General features: G+C 38.9%; 1 protein-coding gene across 1 annotated transcript; it reads right to left on the bottom strand.

The window, feature by feature from the left end:
• Nucleotides 1-15,324: 15,324 nt before the first annotated feature.
• On the bottom strand, nucleotides 15,325-18,775 carry LOC145116250 (diacylglycerol kinase 5-like). The gene is made up of 12 exons (XM_079052609.1): nucleotides 18,490-18,775; nucleotides 18,311-18,353; nucleotides 17,473-17,800; nucleotides 17,250-17,378; nucleotides 17,090-17,175; nucleotides 16,886-17,012; nucleotides 16,745-16,793; nucleotides 16,506-16,656; nucleotides 16,359-16,433; nucleotides 16,193-16,280; nucleotides 15,991-16,107; nucleotides 15,325-15,908 (listed from the first exon to the last, which is right to left on the bottom strand). Exons 2-12 carry the CDS (start codon nucleotides 18,340-18,342, stop codon nucleotides 15,573-15,575), a joined length of 1,518 nt encoding a protein of 505 aa, XP_078908735.1. The 5' UTR covers nucleotides 18,343-18,353; nucleotides 18,490-18,775; the 3' UTR covers nucleotides 15,325-15,572.
• Between the last annotated feature and the right edge of the window lie 5,030 nt (nucleotides 18,776-23,805).

Below are 23,805 nucleotides of genomic sequence, written 5' to 3'. Positions count from 1 at the left end.
AGACGGAATAGATTTGGAAGAAGCTTTTGGAAGAAACGATGGCTGATAGTGTCTAGAGGGTATTAAGGTTTTCCACGAGAAGCTACGACCGTACGTTACAATGATACGTGCGTGTATACGTATACATTGTAAGCTTAATAGATTGTACATGGTGTTATAAAATGTATACCTCTTAATTTTCAAGACATAGGCAATATGTTTAATAATATAGTTAAGATATATATATATATATATATATATATATATATATATATATATATATATATATATATATATATCCGGTAAGAAATTTTTATTGGTAGGAATATAATAAGTTTTTTTTCTACATATTTTTTTGACGAACAAAATGTTGGTGATCAAGCTAATGGAACAGTAAAACAACAAAGAAATAACAGGGAATAACAACTTGAATAAAGCAGTCGAATGATTATTATTATTGAATGAAGAATAGCAACCTAATGATTACAGTTGCTGTACAGGGGAAATTTCGACTAATTGCTGTGAACTCAAAGCTAAGCTATTTAAACTAATAAAAACTAATAGATAAGAGAAAAACTAGGAACAGTCCTTTTCCAATGGTCATTACTCCCATGTGCCTTGTTTCTTCCTAATTACCAGGTCAACCTTTAACCAACATTTTTCCCCCTCAAGGTTGACCTTTCTTCTTCAGATCTTCTATGCCAATAAGTGCCCTCATTTCAGCAAACTTTATCCTTGGCATTGCCTTCGTTAGTACATCAGCCTTCTGTTGATCTCCACTCACATGTTCCACCTGGATCTGTTCCCTTTCGAAACACATACCAATAAAGTGGAACCTTGTATCTATGTGTTTGCTTCTACCATGGAACACTGGATTCCTTATGATGGCTATAGTTGATTGGTTATCAATCAACAACTTCACCTTCTGTGCTTTCCTTCCCATCAGCTCACTGAACAAATTCCTTAACCACAGTCCTTGACACGCAGCTGTGGTTGCAACCATATACTTAGCCTGGCATGAGCTGAGAGCCACGGTTTTCTGCTTCTGTGATGCCCATGTTATGAGGTTTCCTGAGTAGTAATAGGATACACCATTGGTTCCTCTCTCATCTTCACGGTTACTGTTGTAGCTGCCGTCACTGTAACCTATGAGTTTTCCATCACCACCCCTGCGATACATTAGCCCAAACTCAGTTGTCCCCTTTACATATCTCAGGATATGTTTTATAGCAGCATAATGGCTTTGTTTGGGGTCTTGTATAAACTTGCTCTCCACTCCAATACTGTAGTTTAGGTCTGGTCTTGTGTTGACCATGTATCTTAAACTCCCAACAAGCTTTCTGTACATTGTTGCATTCACGGGTTCACCATTTTCATCTTTGGTTAAGTGGAGTTTTGGCTCCACTGGGTACTGTGAGCTATTGCAGCCTTCCATCCCTGATACCTTTAAGATCTTTTCAGCATATCCCTTTTGTGTGAGCCTTATGCCATCCTTACCCTGTGATACTTTAATTCCCAGGTAATAGGATAGTAATCCCAGATCACTCATGTCAAACATTTGTTTCATTCTATACTTGAATTCCCAGATTCCTTTCTCATTTGAGCCTGTAACTATAAGATCATCCACATATACACCAACTATGAGAATCAAGTTGGGTTTGTGTATCTTGTAGACGGCGTGCTCTTGAGCACATCTGGTGAATCCAAGTGACTTGAGTGATTGGTCGAGCAACCCATGCAGGGCCTTATGGAGCCGGTACACCCGACTTTCCTTTCCTTTAACCGTGAATCCAGTTGGTTGAGTTACGTAGACTTCCTCTATAAGATCGCCATGTAGGAATGCTGACTTGACATCCAAGTGATGTACAAGCCAATGTTCTTTAGTTGCTAATGATAGAATCAACCTTATTGTCTCTAACCTGGCGACTGGTGCAAAAGCTTCGTCAAAATGGATACCCCTTTCTTGAACGTACCCCTTAGCGACCAGTCGGGCCTTGTGTTTGATTACTTCTCCAGTTGCATTCCTTTTTAGCTTGAATACCCACTTTAACCCTAACTCCTTGCGATTTGGGGGTAATTTGGTTAGGGACCAGGTGTTGTTTCTTTCAATCGACTTCAACTCTGATTCCATGGCTCGTTTCCAACCTTCTTCAACCGATGCTTCGTCGCAGGTCGTGGGTTTGTCATCAACCAGTAGTAACTCTTGATTCCTTTCGTATAGATCTTGTATCTCTTCTTCCCCCATTCTTGTCGTATTTTCATAGATGTCATTGATTGAGAGAAAACCTTTTGTCGGTGTGTCGTCATACGAAGCTACATACCCGCTTCCTTCTTGAACTATCGACGCTTGACTTGGAGGTGTTAATCGCGAGCTGATTCCAGGTGTACGTGATTGCGATGAGTCTTCAAGTCGTGAGTTATCTGATACATAATCACCGTAAGAGTCGTTTAACGGCATCAAGGGTTCTTCGCTGACGTCATCTGTTTGATCGAGTTCTTGGGCCGGTTGGGATTGGGCTGTTACATTGACCACAAAATTGGTCCAGTAGGGTGTGGTAAAGGGCTCTCCTATAATTTCTTCCTTCCAGGTCCATTTCCTAGCTTCGCCGAATACTACATCCCTTGCAATTACAATACGCCGATTAGTGGGATTGTACATACGGTACCCCTACGTTCCTTCCTCCGTTCCAAGATACACCATGGATTTATTTCGATCACTTATTTTTCTTACGCCTCGCAGCTTCTTCACAAATCCTACACAGCCGAAAATCTTCAAGTGTGTAATTGAGGGCTTTGATTTCTTCTAGGCTTCGTACGGTGTTACGTCCTTCAACGTTTTTGTGCCCGTTCTGTTCAGCAAGTACACGGAATGCCTCACCGCTTCACCCCAGAATTGATCTGGTACAGCCATCGCCTTGAGTAGTGATCTCGTCATCTCTAGAATCGTTCTATTGCGACGTTCCACAACCCCATTTTGATGTGGGGTGTGTGGTGTTGTCAGTTGTCGCTTGATTCCTGTCTGCTCACAAAATGCCTGGAACTGGTTTGAATTGAACTCACCTCCACGGTCAGTTCTTAACATCTTGACTCCATGGTTGCTTTCTTTCTCAACTTGTAATTTGAACTTTTGGAATATGCCAAAGACTTCATCTTTGGTTTTGATCTAGTACACCCACATGTATCGTGAGTAGTCGTCGACAATTAACAGGAGATACTGATTTCCACCCTTTGTTGCAGGGGAGATGGGTCCACAAAGGTTCGCGTGTATTAGCTGGAGTGGTTCTTTTGCTCTCCACTAGGCCACCTTTTGAAAGGCTTGTCTTGATTGCTTGGAGATCATACATCCTTCGCACACCTGTGATGGGTGAGTTACTCGAGGCACACCTGTCACCATCCCCTTACGTTCCATCTCTTCAAGTGTTCTGAAGTTTGTAACATTCTGTTTATTTAATAAATAAATAGATAAAATTGATGAACGAATAGTCGCCCTAAATCTATATTATTTAGTGGATTGTTGGTTTTGGGGAGCCGAATGTTATAATTTGGATTATTTGGGGGGTTAAAGCGTAATTTCAGGACTTGTTTTGTAGAGATTTTTAGAGGACAAGGTGTGTTTGGTATCATCGGGACTTGATATGAAAGGATTTTGGATGGCTGGGGGCAAAAAGGGTAAATTATGTACCTTGGTTGAAAAGAATTTATCAAGCAAGGGGCTGTTTTGTAAAAATTCGGACTTAATTAGCAAAGGTTTTCAGGGGCAGGATTTAAATGGTAAATTATGGGCTTTATTTGAAAGGAATGAGGTCGGAGGGACTAATAATGTAAATATGGGAAAGTGGCTCATAACCGGGTATATAACCCATCCTGTAAACCCTAAACCTAAGAAGTCATCGACCGCCACCCTTATTTCCCCTGTTTGCGGCCGCAAACCTCATGACCCCCACCACCGGTTGTTGTTTCCTCACCTGCTGAAGCCGGAGCACCCTACGTCACCACCATTGTCGGAGTCGTGAAGCCACCGTGAGTTCCTGCTGCCGGTGACGACGAAAGCCATTGGGAAGGAGCCAATGAAGACCGCCGGCGAAGCTTCAAGCGTCCACTTCCACCCTTCTTCTCCTGTTTCAGCCGCCATATTCCCCTTCTTCTTTCGCTGCTGATGTGGTTGTTGTTTTCGGTGGTGGATTGCCACCATTTCCCCACCATAAACGCCCCTCCATCTCTGTTTGCGGTCATACATGTATATTGCCGTCGTTGTCGCCGTCATTTTATGCCATCACCGTCGTTTTGCACCACCAGGTGGGGTGGATGGGCTTGTTTACGATCAGAAGTGCGTGTTGTGGTGTTTGTGCCCATATGTTGTGATGGTTTGAGGCTACAGGAGCATTTCTTGGCCGGAGATCCGAAGAAAGACCCCACTGCTACCACCGTGAGGTGGTGGCTGCCGCTCTCTACCGTCGACTGCCGCCACCAAGGTGGTTGTGTGTGTGTATGTTAGATTAGTGTGTGTGTGTTAATTGAGAGTAGCATTGTAATTGTAATTAGCAAGAGATTAATGAAAAGGAACTCAAAACCACCACCGTGAGGTGCTGGCCGCCGCCGTGAGCCGTCGTTGACCACCACTACCCGAGATGGTAGTGGGTGGTTCCCGACTAGCGAAACCATAATGGGCCTAATGAACCCTAATTGATCAAAAGACCTAGCTATTGGGCCTATTGGGCTATGATTGGGTTTGGGTGCTTGTTGGGCAATTTATTGAACTAAGCTGTTGTGGGCCTTGGTGGGCCAATTGGGAATATATGTATGGACTAAGGAAATTATTGGGCTTTAGGATAAGACCCATTAGAGAGGCTTGGGCCCAATTTGGGAAATTGGGCCATAAGTGGGCCTTGAAGATTATTAGCTATTGGGCCATCAGAATGCCAATTGTTTGGACTAGAATAATTGGTTGGGCCTTAAAATAAGTCCAAGTAGAGGTCTGGGCCCAATTTGGAAAATTGGGCCATATGTTGGGCTTTGGTTGATTATTGGGCTTTTGGGCCTTGAGAGTGTGAGTTGGGCCTTGGTTTTTGAACCAAGCTAGGTTAGGGGTAAAATGGTCCATTTACCCCAAATGTAGATTTATGGTTATGCATTGGAACCCAATTATTAATTGGGTGTCATTTTGATGTTGACAGTTCGGGAATCTGTCAACCAGCAATTGAAGTTTTATTCGCGGGACTTCAGCACTGCCATGTGAGTCTTCTCACCATACCAATGGGTCTAAGGCACCAAGGCCGACCCATTTTATGTTATGTGGTACACTAGTTGTAGTAGAGATATGTGGTATGATAGTTAGCTTTATGCTAAGTGGTATGCTAGTGATTATGTGATATTTACATGGAAGACCCTGGGGGGAGCCCGTGGCAGTTGGATATAAGACCATGTGGGGGAGCCCATGGCATTCCTAGGTAAAGACCATGTGGGGGAGCCCATGGCATGATGGTATAAGACCCTGGGGGGAGCCCACAGCATCCTTATATGTCTATGTATGTGTTATGTAGTATGATAGATACTTCTGTGATATATGATATGCCAGTTGATTATGTATGTTATTGCATGGAAGACCCCGGGGGGAGCCCATGTCAGTTAGATATATGACCATGTGGGGGAGCCCATGGCATTCCTAGGTAAAGACCATGGGGGGAGTCCATGACATGAAGGTATAAGACCCTGGGGGAAGCCCACGGCATCCTTATATGTTGGTATGCATGGCTTATGTAGTAGAGATAGCTTGTATAGCTAATATGATATGTGGTATGTGGTAGATATAGCTTGTATAGCTAATATAACATGTGGTATGTGGTAGAGATAGCTTTTATAGCTAATATGATATGTGTTATGTGGATTGTGTGTGGGGTGTGCTCTGGGGGACTCACTAAGCTTTGTGCTTACGATTTACAGTTTTGGTTTCAGGTATCATCGATTTGGAAAAGAAGGGCTCGGATTGATCGCAGTGCACACACCTATGATTTCCGCAATGAATGATTTTGGGATAAACTCTGATAAATGTTTTACTTAATGATGATTTGAGATGTTTGAAATAAATGGTATCAATGTTTTAGCTATATTAAAAATGAAATTTTTACCCTTGATTTTTGGGTCGTTACAAAGTTGGTATGACCCATACGTGCATGCCACAGCCATGAGTCATCATCTATGCTCATGCTCAAGCATACGGGTCTTCCAGGTGTGAGCTTTATCTTATAAAGCCTGTTTTTCGACCTCTGTACTTTCATAATCAAATAGCCTTCTTCATCATACATCCGTAAGAACTCTTTTTTTCATACCTATGTCGTAACCTTCTTTTGTCATCTGACCCAAGCTTATTATGTTGTTGTGAAGAGCTGGAATGTAATAGACATCCGGAATGATGAATTGATCACCGTTGTTGCAAGCGAACAGAAGTGTGCCTTTTCCTTTGATTGGGACCTTAGACCCGTCTCCGAATCGAACTTGTCCCGTTACATTCTCATTAAGTTCTGCAAATAAGGATTTGGAACCAGTCATATGATTACTAGCTCCATTGTCTAGATACCACATGTTCTCATTTTCACTTTCTTTTAACTGACTTGGGTACACTTTTTCTTCATTCAGGAGGACCATGCTCGATGTCTCTGCCCCACATACAGTTAGCAGGAAAGCAGGTCCATCTTCATCCGCAGCCAAGTTCACCTCCTGGTCTTGCTGTTTCTTTGCTTTGCATTCAGATGCAAAGTGACCAAATTCTTGGCACTCAAAGCACTTAATGTGACTCTTGTCACGAGGTTTCTTGTTGGAGCTGCTTGCTTCTTGTCGTGAGTCACCACCCCAGCGCCCACCTCTTCCACGAGACGACTCTTGCCCACGTGAGTTGCCTCTTCCACCTCGGTTGTTGTTTCCGCCCCTTCCTCGACCACCAGTTGAGTATGGCTTGCTTGGACTCCGGTGGGTTGATGAACTTTCTGCCTTGGCAAGTAGCAAGGCGTTATCTGCCTGTGTGCTTGCCTTCCGGAGTCGAAGCCGGTCTTCATATGCCTTTAAATGCCCAATTGCCTCTTCAAATGGCATTGATTCCATGTCACAACTTTGTTCTGTCGATGCCACCAGGTTTATGAACCTTTCTGGGACTGTATCAAACAACTTCCTTACCAGTTCTTCATCTTCCAATATTACCCCTGCACTTCCAAACTTTGAGATCATGGTTGATATCTTTCCTGCATAATCATCTATGGTTTCTGTTTCTTTCATTTGGAGTGCTTCGAACTCACTTTTCAGTATCCACAACCTTGCCTTTTGGACTCGCTCTGCACCCATATACCATGAGTTTAGAGAGTCCCAAACCTCCTTGGCAGTCTTCTTCTTGGAAGTATGTGCAAGTATTTCTTCTGGGATCGATTGGAAAATGAAAGCTCAAGCCTGCTTGCTCTTCTTCTCATCCACAACCACTCCGGTTGGTGGCTCGATGGCATCCCACAAACCATGGGCATCCATTATTGCTTCCATTTTTATTGACCATGTATTGTAGTTGAGCGAGTTCAACATCGGGCATTGGAGAGTGAACGAGCTATCCTTGGGCGGATTGGATGATGTTGAAGCTGTCATGTTGTTGAATCGAAGAAACTTGGGCATACAACTGATCAGGATCTTTGCTCTGATACCAAATGTTGGTGATCAAGCTAATGGAACAGTAAAACAACAAGGAAATAACAGGGAATAACAACTTGAATAAGGCAGTCGAATGATTATTATTATTGAATGAAGAATAGCAACCTAATGATTATAGTTGTTGTACAGGGGAAATTTCGACTGATTGCTGTGAACTCAAAGCTAAGCTATTTAAACTAATAAAAACTAACAGATAAGAGAAAAACTAGGAACAATCCTTTTCCAACGGTCATTACTCCCATGTGCCTTATTTCTTCCTAATTACCAGGTCAATCTTTGACCAACACAAAACAAATGAATCACTAGATGAATCAAAAATAACATGATTCACAAAAAAAAATCTCAAAAAAACATCTCGATGATTCATTTATACAATGATTTTGTTGTTATTCACTAAAATTGTCATAAAAGTGAATTTTTTTCTTATTTTACTTAAAAATGAATCATGAAGATGTTTTTTTGGGAATTTTTTCTTGTGAATCATCTAACTTTTGAATCATCTAATGATTCATTTTGTTTGTTCGCTAAAAAAATATGTAGAAAAAAAACTTCTTACCTTCCTACCAAAATTTTCCTTCTTATTTGATCTTGACTCTCTCTCTCTCTCTCTCTCTCTCTATATATATATATATATATATATATATATATATATATATATATATATATATATATATATATATATATATATATATATATATATATATATATATATATATATATATATATATATGCAATTTTAAAAATTTATAAAGATATAGACGTTAATATATAAAGTTTGTAAGAATATGAATGAAATATTCCCTAAAATATACAGTTAGAATGAATTTCAAGTCCTATATAAGCCCAAAGAGGCCACAAAACGTCCAGATCTGAAGTGATAACTTCATGAAATGCTCAATCCCATGAACAATCCCAAAATGAGCCAAATATGACAATAAACTTCCAAGGAAGAGATCTAAGAAATAGATAAGCAAGTTTTCGACTTTTTACCTCAAAAGAGTAGCTAAAATCAAGGAGATTCTGGATCTATAACTTTCCTCTTCAAGCTAGGCACCACCAACTTCAAGCTATTTCAAAAATGAGACCAAAAGAAGCAACTTGTAGGCTCACACACTCAACTTGGGGTAAGATGCACGAATTCTAGGGTTTCTGGACAAAGGGGGCGATTAGGGAGGCCAACAATGGGACTTATGGCCTTTAAATAGGGTGCAACACCCTAAAAATTAGGGTTTCATATTCAACCACCAACTCGTCGAGTTTTCTTCTTTAACTCGTCGAGTTGGTCCAAAAAGATCTGCGACCCAAAAACTTTCGACACGTCGAGTTGAGGCCATCAACTCGACGAGTTCCAAGGAAAATTTTCCTTTTTAATAAAAAATTCTCATACCTGGAAATCAGGATGTTACAATAACATAAACATAAACATAGAATTAAACCAAATATACACTTACCCAACTCGATGCAAGATCCCGAACAACATAAATATTGATAAAAACCGAAAAGAAAGCAAAGGGTAACATACCCACAATGTCGCATGCTGGAGTCCTGACCTCCCATGTCTGACACTGCAATGCCCGAATCCTCTCTGCTGGGGTTCCTGCCCTACCCTCTCGTCCATCGATGATCCTCAAAGTAGCTAGAGCAGGCGCACTCACTGCTCCTCCCCTCAACATCAGACATTCATACTTCTTGTGACTCACCTGGTTGCAGTGAAAACATAATGGGCTTGCCCCCTGAGGACAATCCATGCTGACGTGACCAACCCTGCCACACTTGTAGCCACCCATACCCCTGGAACGACAAAGTCCATCATGCAGTTTCCTGCACATGCTGCATGGACCCCGGCCCTGCTGGCCTCTTAAACTCTGGTCAGAAGTCTTGGGTCTCTTCCCGGGACCCTCCAATATATGGACCTGATCTGACCCCCTCTTCCCAAGGTGCTCCAATTCGATCTCCTGCTCTCGGGCTCTGGAAATCATATCATTCAGGGTCTTGCACCCTGAAATACTCACAAACTCCCTGATATCATCCCGCAACATATCATGATACCTCACCTTCTTCATTTCCTCATCTGTTGCATATTACGGAACCAATAAAGCCCTCTCCCGGAACTTGGCAGTGATCTCTGCCACCGTCTCAGTAGTCTGGCGGAGATCCAGAAACTCTCGCGCCAACTGCTGCACCTCAATCACCGGTGCAAACTCAGGCCAGAACCTGGTCGAGAAGTCATCCCATGACATCGCATCAACAACATCATCACCCATCTCACTACCAACCTCTTCCCACCAATCTCGTGCCATGTCCTTCAATAGGCAGGTGGCATATCTGACCTTCGCCTCCTTGGGGCAGAATTTCGTCCTGAACGTGTTAGGCATATCTGCTAACCACCTCCTATTGACAATGGGGTCCCTCTCCCCATAGAACGTATGAGCTCCACAAGCACGGAACTCCCGGAAAGAAAGAGTGCGAGCTCCAACGATAGCCATAACCTCAACACGGAATGCGCCCAAGCGCTCATCCAAGATGTCCGAAATACTGTGAGAAATCTCCGATGAGATGAACTCCCGCAACTGCTCCCTAATCGGCTCAGTACCTGCTCCTGATCTGGAACCAGAACCAGAACTAGAACCTCCAACCTGAGTGCTCATCATCAAACTGAAATACGACATGCCAAAGATCAGAACATATCCAAAATCCTCCTCCCATAAGCTTCTTAGATTCTCCAAGACTCTCACCGATTCAAGTATGGATCTTGTGCTTTCAGTAGTACGAGCCCAATACTACCTTCCACACTTATCCATACTTTCCTCAGCACTCATCCTGAATCCTCTAAGTCACCTTCTCAAACCAATGTACCAAAAACTCACTAAACCGCACCACTAAACCCACTGAAACATATCCTAAGCTCTCCTAGGTTCCCGACCTCACCTAGCCCTCAGCTGTTGAAGGACTCCCACCAATGTTAACTAGCTTCCTCATGAATATAGTCACATGCAACGGAGATCAGGTAATCCTTCGAGTAAAAGACTCAACCGTAGAATGGTTGGACTCAAACAAGAGTTGCATAATAGGGTCAAATCCATCACTCTAAGATTATTTAACCTGTGCCACATGTAGCTTAGCATATTCACTTAGTAGTCAATTCACATCACCAAAGGTCCCACAAAGCACAAAGCATGCAGCATTCAGACAACTGAAAATCTAACCAACATACACTAATCAAGCCATTCTATCCACTTATCTGGAATCCATACTAGGATGCAATTCTAAAGCTCATACAATCAGGCATATAAAGGCATCTCTCCTATCATATAATACTGAGAAGATCCTTAGCCCTAATCTAGCATGCAATTCTCATAATCATATCATAAATCATAATAAACATGTATTGGTATCTTGAGAACCACTTACTTGAGCTCAACCGATTTCACGCATCACACCCCTTTCTTTGATTAAAAATTCCTTTTTAATTAAATGTTTATTTTATAAAAAAATTCACCAAACCCTCAGTTTGAGTTTAGGCACACCCGAGAGTATGCATGAATCCCTCAAACTAAGGCTCTGATACCAACTTGTAACATCCCGAAAATCAAGGGTAAAAATTTCATTTTTAATATATATATATATATATATATATATATATATATATATATATATATATAAAAGCATTCATTATTCCTTATCCAAACAATTAAAAGTATTCCAAAGTAAAACAATTATCAGAGTAAATCTCAAAATCATGAATTGCGGAAAAACACGGGTGTATGCGCTAGGATCAAGCCAGGCCCTTCCCTTTCGAATCGGAAGTACCTGAAACCATAAACCACAAAGTGTAAGCACAAAGCTTAGTGAGTTCCCCGAATACCACATACCATACATGTCAAATGAGCCATACATATCATACATATTCAATCAATCAATAAAAGTGTTATGTGCCAACCATAGTCATGCCATTATGCCACGAGCCGCCTCGTGGTCTTCCTTGCCAGGCCGGGGACCAAAACTCTAGGTCTTACAGATAAGTGCCAAGAGCCACCTCCTGGTCTTCCATGTAAGCATCACAAAGACAACTAGCATACAATCTACAACTACTTAACTAATTAACTGCCAGAGTTTAGACTCTAGTCTTGCACACAGTTTGCCAGGATCCGCCTTCTGGTCTTTCATACAAAATGCCAAGGGCTAGCCCCGGGTCTTCCTACAATACATAAACCAAATGAGTCGGCATTGGCGTCTTGGACCTATAGAACAGTGAGGAGACTCACCTTGAATGAAGAAGCTCACTGAAAGAAATCCTAGCTGCTGCCCTGATGACTCCCTGAGCTATCAGTACCAAAATAACACCCAATTAGCAATTGGGTTCCATTCTAAGGCCCACAATCCATACTTGGGGTAAAATGACCATTTTACCCTTGACCTAACATGAACCAAAACTGAGGCCCAAGCCCAGGACCAAAAAGGCCCAAAACCAAAAGATCAATAAAGGCCCACTAATGGCCCAATTTTCCAAATTGGGCCCAACCCCATATGGGCCTTATCCTAAATCCCAATAATTTCCTTAGTCCAAAAGTTGATCTTAGATGGCCCAAAGGCCCAAAGCAACAAGTCCAATAAAGTGGACCAAAGGTGCGAAGCCCAAAAACACACCAAGCGCAAACTCAGCAGAACGTTGTATGTGGGGCGTACGCTCAGTACGCTGGGCGTACTCGACGAATCCAAATTGTGACCTCAACTTGGTACACTGGGCATATCATTAGTTACGCGGGCGTAACCGGGACTTTTCCAAAACTCAACTACGACTTAATCCTTTAAGTCCTTGCATCAAAACCCCATAAGACCTTCAATCTAAGCTCTCAATGCATAAAGTCGGCACCTTTATGCATTTGCATGACTCAATGGGACCCAACAACCATCTTAATCCATTAAGACCCATTCTAATCCAATTAAAACATGAATGGGCCATTCTTAAACATCAAGCAAGCATTTTTATGAACTAGAAACATCAGAAGAGGCAAGATCTATCACTTCAAGCTCCTGGAGTGGCTCAAACTCACAAGGAGAACTTAATACACCTTAAAAGCCCTTAATCTTGCCCTAAACTCAAACTAGCATAAGAAGAAGTCAAGATAAGAACTTTTTACCTCCTAAAGCTTCCCAAGAGTGCGAAGATTCTGGATCTATAACCCCATGGCTACACCAAGCTTGATCACCAATATCCACTTCCTTGAAATAACACTAAGGTGTTGTTTGTTTTTTTTGAAGCAAAAATTCATGAAGTCTGTGGATCACCTCTGCAACCCTCTGCAGTAGAAGAGGTTGACCAAACGGCTGCAGACTGTAATAAGAAGCGTGTTTGTTTTTTTAACATCTGCAAGTTGCTGCAGATATTAAAAAATTAAAATAAACTGATTTTATAAATCGAAAATAGTTTTTTAATACCGAAAATTTAATAATGTATGACATTTCAGCAATAATTTATGATATTTCAACAAAAAAATAATGATATATCAACAAAAAAGTAAAGATATTTTAGCAAAAAATAATGATATTTCATCAAGAAATTATTATTATTTAATATAAAAAAACGGAAAAAAAATCAACAAGAATAAACAAAAAAAAGGTAAAATAATATTTCAGCAAAATATAATCAAAGATTTCAGCAAGAAAAAAGAATAAGAAGAGGTTGGAAGAGGCAATACAAGTGTTGCGCCAAACAGAACACGCGCAGGGATTTTTTACTCTGAAGACACAAACAGCTGTGAGATTAAAAGTGTTGCGCGTGGGAAACGATTCAGACAGGGCGTTACAACCTGCTGCTCAGACCCTCAGCAAAAAGTGACATCCTTCCTAGTCAACCTGGTAAGAGGAACTGCAATCTTGGAGAAATCTCGAATAAATCTCCCATAATACTCAGCCAACCCAAGGAAACTTCGTATCTCGGATGGAGATCTCAGAACTTCCCACTGAATCACCGCCTCAATCTTGGCCGGATCAACCAAAATATCATCCTGGTTGACGAGATACCCCATAAACTGGACCTCGTGCAACCAAAACTCGCACTTGGAGAACTTGGCGTACAACCTCTCCATCCATAGAACCCTAATAATCTCACAAAGGTGCTCCTTATGCTACTCCTTGGTATTAGATTAAACCAAGATATTATCAATAAAAACGATCATTCATCGATCCAATATCGGTATGCACACTCGGTTCATGAGATCCATGAACGCCGTCGGTGCGTTGGTGAACCTAAAGGCATCACCACAAACTTATAATGACCATAACGAGTACGCAAAGCCATCTTCTGAATGCCATCCTCCCTAAACCTCATCTGATGGTAGTTTGATCTCAAATCGATCTTGGAGAACCAAGACGCTCCCTACAACTAGTCAAAAAGGTCATCAATCATCGTTAGCGGGTAACGGTTCTTCACCATCAACTTGTTCAACTCCCGGTAATCAATGCACATTCGGTGCGAACCATCCTTCTTCTTAACAAAAAGGATCGGTGCTCCCCATAGCGAGCTGCTAGGTCGAATAAACCCCTTACCCAACAACTCCTGGAGTCATGAGGACAACTATTGCATCTCAGGCGGCGCAAGGCGATATGACGCTTTGACAATCAGGGCAGCACCAGGGATCAGGTCGATCCTAAACTCCACCTGCCTCTCAGGAGGCACGCCTGGTAGATCATCTGGAAAAACATCAGGAAATTTCCTCACCACAGGAACATTGGAAACTAACTTCTTCTCCTCCACTCGATTGTCAGCCACATATGCATGGTAACTCGAGTAACCATGTTGAAGATACTATCTAATCCTAGCGGTCGAACAGAAAGCGGAACCAACTCTAATGCCCTCCCCATTGATGGTCAGTTCTCTTACCCAAATCCTCTACCAAAAACTTCCATCCTATCAACATTTAAAAAGTTTTATGTTGTTTGTGTTACGTCTTTTTCAATCAACCACTATCAAGAAACTCCAACCCCGTTCAACCCTATCTTTTCCTTGGATACCTGAATAACTATCGTGGTTTCAAATGCTACAACCATTCCACCAAAAAAAAAATCCTTTTTTATCACATTACATTTGACGAAACTTAATTTCTCACCCAGCAAAACCTACCAAACTATTCCCCCCCCCCCCCCATCTCGATAGCAGCCCCTCACCACAAACCCAAACCTACTGGTAGTGCCAGCCCAAGTGCAACTCCCCTATCTACCCTAGCTCCAACTCCTCCTCTTTCCATCCCACATACCTTCCATTCCCAGCCTAAAACAAACTCCAAAGTCTAATCCAACCCCATCCCAACCCACAATACACCACAATAACCTTAGTGTTCTGCTTTCCATATTAAAATACCACCTTTTTATTTTGAAGCATTGACTAAATCCTTTTTCTATAGCTAAATCCCATTTATAAGCCAACTTATCAACTAAAATAGTACGTCAAACATAACATTAATAATTCAGTTGATCTTGCTTTTATGAAAGCTATATTATCATAAAAGTACATTGTCTGTTATTAAAAAAATAGACTTTGAATGAATTTCACGTCCTATAACCAGTGAACATCAATTTAATCATATTAGTTTTGCAAAAGTTGAGTATGAATGAAGTAAATACAAACATTGATGATACATATAAGAGTAAATTCCTAACACATCCAAAATAGTCAGCCTCTTTCATTACTTGGTAAATACAAAGGTTAACTAATCATTTACAGCACTAGTAAGGCTCTCTCCTTCCTGAACTAATTTCTGAAATCAATTTGTACCCTACACCCACCCGAATGGTTAAAATCCAAGAAATATCATATATGTATACTACGAACCATTTCATTTGTACCCCTGAAACAAACAAACAAACAAACAAAGATACCCTATATACCAACCAAAACAATAATGAATAACCTAACTGACTTGCGATAGGTTGAAGTCTTGGGGTAGTTTGAAACTGGCAGCCGCCCCCAACTTTTTTCTATCTTCAGGAATCTCCTCCAACTCTTCTTCATCACTGTCATACTCACTATCTTTACTAGGAGTCCGTGGGGTCAACGGGTCATTCACACTTTTAGAGGGATTCTCCCCTGTAGCCAACATGCTGACTTGACCAAAACGAGATATCTCAATCACAACATTCTCATTCTCATCTTTTGTTGGCAGAGGCTGTTTCCATGGCTCTCCATCCATCCTCATGAACGTATGATCCGCTGCACCCTTGTGGAACTCAAATCGAATCCCTCTCGCCTACATACATATTAATAATTTTCATGCTTTTAATATTCTAGTTTTTTTTTCTTCTATAAATTGAAATATGGCTATGTTGTACCTGGGCAAGACGGGTCCCATGTCCACTTGGGGCATATAAAACAGCTCCATGCCAAGCGTTTCGGAATCCAACAACTTCAAGAAATCCATCATCGACATATGGAGGAGTCCATTCTTTCTAAAAATATCATCAAAGAATCTTCGTTAGTAAGTAACTAACAGTTGGATCTTAAAAAAAAAAAAAAAAAGGGCTAGGCTCTAACCACACGAAGTCTCCTTCTGCTTGGTATGCCCCATGGATTGAGTCCACCCGAAAAACTAGGCAAGTTTAGGCAGATTATCGACCTTATGCTGCATACACAATCAATTTATTATTATTGTATTGACTTTCAAAAACTGAGTTGACTGATTGTGGACCATTAAACTTACCTAGGAGGTATTGACAGGACTTCCCATTGGCCTGGCTTTTTCATGATTGAAACTTTTGCCAGTTGTGCTATGTTCCTAACAGCCAAAAAAAGATTGTGGATATTTTAACAAAAAATATACAACAAAATAGCATGCAACAAAACTTACCATGAAGATGGATGAGAAAGTGAAGCCCAAAACCATCCTTGTGAACATGTCAGTTTTGCATAGGCATTATGGTTAGCAGATTGATTTTTGAATTTTTCTGGGTGTAGCTTTCTTTCTGCATGAAACGCATATGAAACTTGAGCATCCATTCCTGCAAAAACAAACAGTTAAGGACAATTTTTTTTTTAAAAAAAATAGCTAATATAAAGGGTGAAAACAGAGGAGTTTAAAATGCTTACCCATACTAAAATAGTTCCAAAATCCTCCACGAAATGTGTGATACTCCTCCTACAGAAACAACACATATCATATCCTGTATACTCAAAACTTGCATGATTTAAAAAAAATAAAAAAATAAAATTGAAGTTGGTAGTTGGTACCTCATCCAATGGATTTGATTGAGGGACACGATGGACAGCATGCAGAGAGTGTGGTAATTCCAAAGGTGCAATTGGATCACAAGAACCATCTTTTCTTGGAACTCTCATCTTCATCAGAACATGCCAGCTGGACCACAACAAATGTTAATTTACTTGTAAAATTTGGAGTATGAAGTAACAAAATGGATATAACAACTACCTTACCTATCTACTTTCATCTCTTTTGCATCTTTTACTAGATTCAGGAACATCTTCACAGATTCAAGATCAGTTCCAGGGTTTTTCTTCCCCTAAAAAATCAGCATAAAGAATGTTATGTCATGTACACCATAATTTCTTACAAAATAGAAAATAAAAATCTTACCCAACCAAATGCAAATGGGAGATTGTTTCCGGTTCCTAGAGGCACTGTGGCTACTGGAGGTGGCTGTGATAAGTGGAGATCAGAGATCACTCCAAGGATCCAACCAGCAGTTCCATCCCCTCCTGCCACCTGATAGAGTAGACACACAACATCGTCCATAAATGATACAAACAATAAAAGAATATATGATATAAAGACAACATTAACACTTTAACAGGCTTACGATAACTCTCAATCTTTTCTGGATTTCAGAGGCGAATGAATCTTCATTGTGTTTATGCTTCTCTAGATTGAGGAATAGTTGGTGTAGCACCTTATCAGGAGCCTCTTTATTCAAATCAAATACCTGGTTTTTGTTTAGAAGTGTTTGGTAGCTGAGTAGAAGCTCTCCACCAAGCTGGCCACCACTTCTTGAATTGATAAATACTATCACGGGAGAAGCAGGAACATATGATGGTTTTTCAACTTTTGATTCATGTAACAGTATGTAATCGGGTATCCAGTAGTCCTTTAAGCTCTCAGCTTCAGAATCACAGGTTACTGTTCCTTCACTGCAAAAATATTTCATTTTTCTAAGGCTCTGGCTTAGGTTTTCACATGCTATTTAGATTCAAGTTTATTTAAAGCACTTGTGAGAGATCGAAGAATGAATATAGAAGATTCTAACTGATCCAAGTAATTTCAACGATAAGGAACAGCATCAATCAAATGACGAAGGAAGATGCCGTGATCCTTTAGCATAAGTAAATAAAAGTATCTGAACAATTAAAAAATGCTAAGAATATATGCTTTTCAGACATTACTGTTTGTATGCAGAAAAAGTCAATTTTGAAAAAACCAATGGCTAATGATTTCAAAAACCAACATATGTTCGACGGAGAAAATATTCCAAAAGAAGAATCTACAGCAATTATATGTATAATATACACAGATCTTCATGTTGCATCCAAATCGAACTTGAAGATCTTAAAATCAAACAAACATTTAAAGCATAAACGAGAAAAAATAATAAACAGCAAACGAAACCCTAGAACTTTAATTCGATTAAGAAGTTACATTACCTTTTCGATCGAACCTTCAAATCCTTCGCCATTAATCTCAAACCTGCGCCAAGAAAACGCAAATATCCCATCAAACAACAAAATGTATCAAGTTTTACATATATAACACGAAACAAAGGCATCATCGGATATCACAAAAAGTAAAGAATCAACAAAAGGAATAATAAGGTAATAAATACCTGCATGCAAGTAGCAACAAATCAAAAGGAAAACCAATTGCACACTCAATCTATTGGAATTTCAACTAAGGAAACTAGCAATCTTCGAATTCTCGATTGGTAAATAAAAATCTACGTCTATTTAAGCACCGGCGTCGATAATGTGAAACAGGAAGATGATCGGAAAGCAAGGTTAATTGGTTTATAGAGGGATATGAGGGGGGAGAGGGAAAAGCAGCCGGTTATTTTGGTAAATTTTAACCCAAACACGTCAAATTGGTCGTGCCGCGTGAATTTGGGGACATCTCCGGCGGGATGTTAAACCCTCTTTTATCGTTTTTTCGATTTTGGTGTCCCACAATATTTATTAGTTTTTAATTTAAAATACGTTTTTGTATTTTTACAGGTAACGTTAAATGATGTTAATTATTTTCTTGAATGGACATAGGTGGAATTAGGTGTTAGTTTAAGAGTAGATTATAATATTTGTATTTGCCGGTTCAAAATATATATATATATATTTTCTTGAAAATTTATTAATAAGCATTTGACAAAATTTAAGACATTAACTTAAATTTGTAAAAATTAAATATCTTCTTACATTTTATTTCTGTGTATCTCCGTATCCATGTTAAATAATGATCACAAATGTCTTAAAATATTATTAATTTCATTTAATATGATATATATCAACATTTATGACGTGTTTAACACAGAGTGTTTTGGAGTTTCTAGCTTTCAGTTTCTATCGTTTGACAAAACGCGCCGTTTTGAACAAAAAAATCATTTGACACTACAACCTTTTAACGTTTAGTTTAAATAAAATGTTTCAAATCAAAAAATACATCATGTAATGTTTAACAAAACGCAACCAGCTACCCGTTATCCGCTAACAGCTAGTTTTGACAAACACGCCCTTAATATGGTCAGAGGATATTTAATTTCTCAAAATTTATTTGCCTTTACCTACAGCTCCCTTTATCACTTTCGGTTCTATTTATTTTCTTCAAAAAAAATAGTTTTATGATTGTGCCTTATATAGAAATAAACACTTTTGTATAAAAATATTGGCATATAAAAAGTTTAAATCTAATACAAAAAAATTAAGATTAACAATAAATCTAGCATCACAAATGCATATCTTGTATTAATTAAAAAACAATTCATCATAAAACCCAAACAAAATATCATAATAATTTATTTGAAATAATCATTATACCATAAGGTATAGACACCATGCCATATACTTGGTGCTGATGTGGACACCTCTTCACGTCATGAGCACACTCTCACTGACATGATGGAGGAACATCTCCATGGTTTTATTTCAATTTTGGTAAAAAAAGGACCATTTAACAATATGATTTATTTTTATAAAAAAAATATTTTAAAATTAATTTGCATGTTACTTATTAACATACTAAGATCAAGATAATACTTCCATATTATAATCTTTCAATTTGTAATCTATAAAACAATTCTTTTCTTATGTATTTTTTTAATACTCAAGCAGGACCTAACTAAAACCCACGAGACAATACAACACTTCGACAATTCCAACAATATATTTCATCGAATGCTAGCTTCATGAGTAAGCTTCGAGGTTTACCAATTCAACATCAAACCAATTTTCCAACACTTCTTTAAACAAAACTTTTCAAACAACCCTTTCAACAAAACCATTTCCAACAACCAATCTCATTCTCAAAATAACTCTTATTTCAACAAAACGCATTCCAACAACAATAAATTCCATCTCAACCTTCTCAACCCTAAGTTGAGCTTGAGTCTGTATTGAACTCACAATCAGATTCAGTACCCGAAACAAAACCAGTCCCAACAAAAAAACTTATGATATGATGATGTGCAGGAGTAGCTCAACCAGTTTGAGGGCTCTAAACGAACCAAAAATATGGGGCCCTTTGGCCAACCAAAACCATATAAAACCTAGTTCAATGGTAATGTACTACACATTTATAGTTCAAACCAGACTACTAGAGCATCCACAAAAATCATAGCCACATCATAATTCATAAATGAAGAAAAACTTAACAGTGAACAAATGATCCACTACGGTCTGTGCTCAATGTTTTGGTCTGAAAACTGTTATACATATAAAATATCAAACATTAACCCTAGTAGATAATCTAAAATTAGATTCAAATATTCAGATAATGTAACGTCTGAAAACTATTATACATATAACATATCAAACATATGCCTAATATAGTAATGGAGAATCACATAGACAGATTATCAGAGGAAGAAGAAGAACAATCGCTTGGTTATCAGAGGAAGAAAAAGAACATATCAATTATCAAACATAAGAAGAATCAAGAATCAACTAATCAGATTATCATATTATTAGAGGAAGAAAAGAAGAAGAGCATATCAAACTTAACATACCGTTTCACTGTTTTAGAGGAAGAAGAAGAATCGAGAATTAACTAGTTAGAGAATCAATATTCAATCGATATTACAGATTGGTGACGGTTACTGCATGCTTCTGCCAAGAATGGAGAATCAGAGAATGAAAAGTCGAGAAGGAAGATTGGAAGAAGAACATTCCCTTGGTTTTGATGATTTCTGTCGATCTATATCGTGCGCTATTTGGAGAATCACTAATCGACATTTGGGTTAAGTGGGGCCCCTTAAAATTGGAGACCCTAAGCCCTTGCTTAGTTTCACATGAAGTAAGGTCGGCCCTGAAGTGGTGAGTACCCCTTGGTAAATGGTTGGAAGGTAATAATAATGAGACATTGAGATGAAAACACTTTTGATGTAATTGTCCAAACTAAAAAAATATTATAGATGATAAAAGTAAAAATAATAATTATTATTATATGTTAGATATATTTGTCATATGTTAAAGAAAATATGTATGCAAGAAAATAATGATAGAATTTTCTAAGATGAAATTTGTGGTTGAATAAGGCATAAATGAGAATTTTAGACAATAAAAACTCATATAAATAAATAAGCATTAGGTCGTCGGTATAACATCATAAATGTGGTTGATGAAAATTTTGGTCGAGGCATTCTGTATGTTTTCCTACTCAAGCGGTCGAGAACATTAAGTCGTTAGTTTATCTATGGATCAAATGTAGGGGCAAAAGGGGAATTTGTAGTTGGGAGAATTGGAATGTATCCCCCTTTTCTATTTATTGATATGTATTTGTTGTAACTCCTTGGCCCTCGTTTAGTTTCTTGCTAGCGGGGGTCTTCTTTATAAAAATCTCGGCCGTTTCCAAAAAAAAAAAGAATGTGGATGATGAACATAAGTTTAAAAAATGAAAATTGCTTCAAAATAAATTTAAGAGTGTTCCAATAAGAAGAACCATTTGTATGATTTAGATTTATCATACAATTAAATGCAAGAAGTCTTATGAACATGCCTTTAATTGGCTGGGTAAAGTTTTATGTGGCTATTACTGTTCATCGGTTTCATCTTTACCCTTTTATCGGCTAAGCCTTTTTTTACTTGGCGTTCATTTTCACTGCTTTATTATTTTCCAGCCGACTTATCTTTTGTTTTTGGGAAAATAACTTAAAAAGGTACTAATGTTCCAAAAACGTACAAAAAACACCATTATTCTTTTTTTAGTGAAAAAAATACCATTAAAATGAAAATTTTGTACAAAAAACACCAACAAAATACAAATAACCCTTTAGAGTGACCTGAGGTAACCGGTTACCTCAGGTCAAATATTAAACGTGATTTAATAACCTTCAACCACCAAATTAGGGTTCACTCTCCATCTTCATCCCCCTTCTTCATCTCCTTCTGCCCTTCATATTTAATACGGCTCCTATGACATCTTCAAGTTCATCAAATTATTGTAAGTCAAATTCGAACACTTCCAATAGTAGGAGTACAATTGATTATGCTCACCCTTGTCACTATGATAAGCCTTCCCAAGTTTGGACCTCAACCACGGCTGATAATCCAGGTAGAAAGTTCAGAGTATGTCGTAACTCACTAGATTGTGAGAGGATATTCAAGACTTCCTCCTGTATCATCCTTGGTCACCACTTTCCTCCTCAACCTAAGTTTTGTGTTCCTCTGAGAAGGACCACACTTTCTCCTTTTCAAAGTAGGAGCAACCACATGCTGATTTACAGGATTCACCACTTGTTCATCATCCATCTCTAAATCAACCATATGTTCATCACCTCCAACCTCCTCCTCTGAATCACCTCCAACTTCTTCCTCTAAATCACCTCCAACCTCCTCCTCTAAATCAACTCCAACATCCTCAGCAACCCCATTGACTTTTCCATGTCCATGTCCTTGACCCTGTCCCTCACCCTCAAATAGCTCATGGTAATTAAATATATCTGAATCATCTACTGCATTAACCTGATTGAGAGGACATTTCCTCTTGTTATGACCTGGTTGGGAACATAAACTGCATTTAGAAGTGGTCCCAACTTTGCTAACTGTGTGTCTGTCACTTCTTTCTGAAATGCATTTCTTCCTGTTCATCTTTGGTCTGCCAGGCATTCTTCTACGCTTTGGTGGTAAGATGGTATTCATATCATTTGTTGGCCACATTTCATATCCATTTATTGGCTTCACATTATACCTGTAGCAGCTTCCAAACATTTGTGTTGTGTACAAAATTGCTACATACTCCTTTATATTTCCATTCAAGCACAAGATTGCACAAATAGCATGGACACATGGTATACCTGTCAGCTGCCATGATCTGCATCCACAGGTTCTTTTATGTAAGTCAATTGCATACACCCCATTCAACCACCTACTCTCATATTAATGAAAACCACTTGGAGTTACTCCCCAAAAACCTGTTATGAAATGTAACATATAAGTTAGTATTTATATATATATATATATATATATATATATATATATATATATATATATATATATATATATATATATATATATATATATATATGTGTGTGTGTGTGTGTGTGTGTATTATGTATAAATATAGTTATATACCTCTGTATTTTCTTCATGTCCTCAATCTTCCTTCTAATTAAGGGACAAATCTCCAAGTTCCACTTCAGGCCCTTCCTTTTCTGAGTAAACATCCTTTCCATGACATACACTCTAATATCTTCTAACATTGCTATTATTGGTTTTTTTCTAGCTTCCACAATGGCTGCATTAAATGACTCTGATATACCATTTTCAGTGGCATCACTACCACTATCTTCCCTAAAAAAAATCCCTAGACCATGTGTTTGGTTTTTTTTCCATCAGGTGTTCATAGGCATTTATGTCAATTAATTTGATCTCCTTCATGATATCTTCAAATTTTGTGGTGGTTGTGGCCTTGGCAGCACCCCAGAAAAGTTTCTTGTATT

This window comes from Lactuca virosa, chromosome 5, assembly GCF_052849685.1.
Source record: "Lactuca virosa cultivar CGN04683 chromosome 5, Lactuca_virosa_CGN04683_v6, whole genome shotgun sequence".
Lineage (NCBI taxonomy): Eukaryota > Viridiplantae > Streptophyta > Magnoliopsida > Asterales > Asteraceae > Lactuca > Lactuca virosa.
Note: the sequence above shows the minus strand (reverse complement) of the source record. Positions and strands in the feature narration are given on the sequence as shown.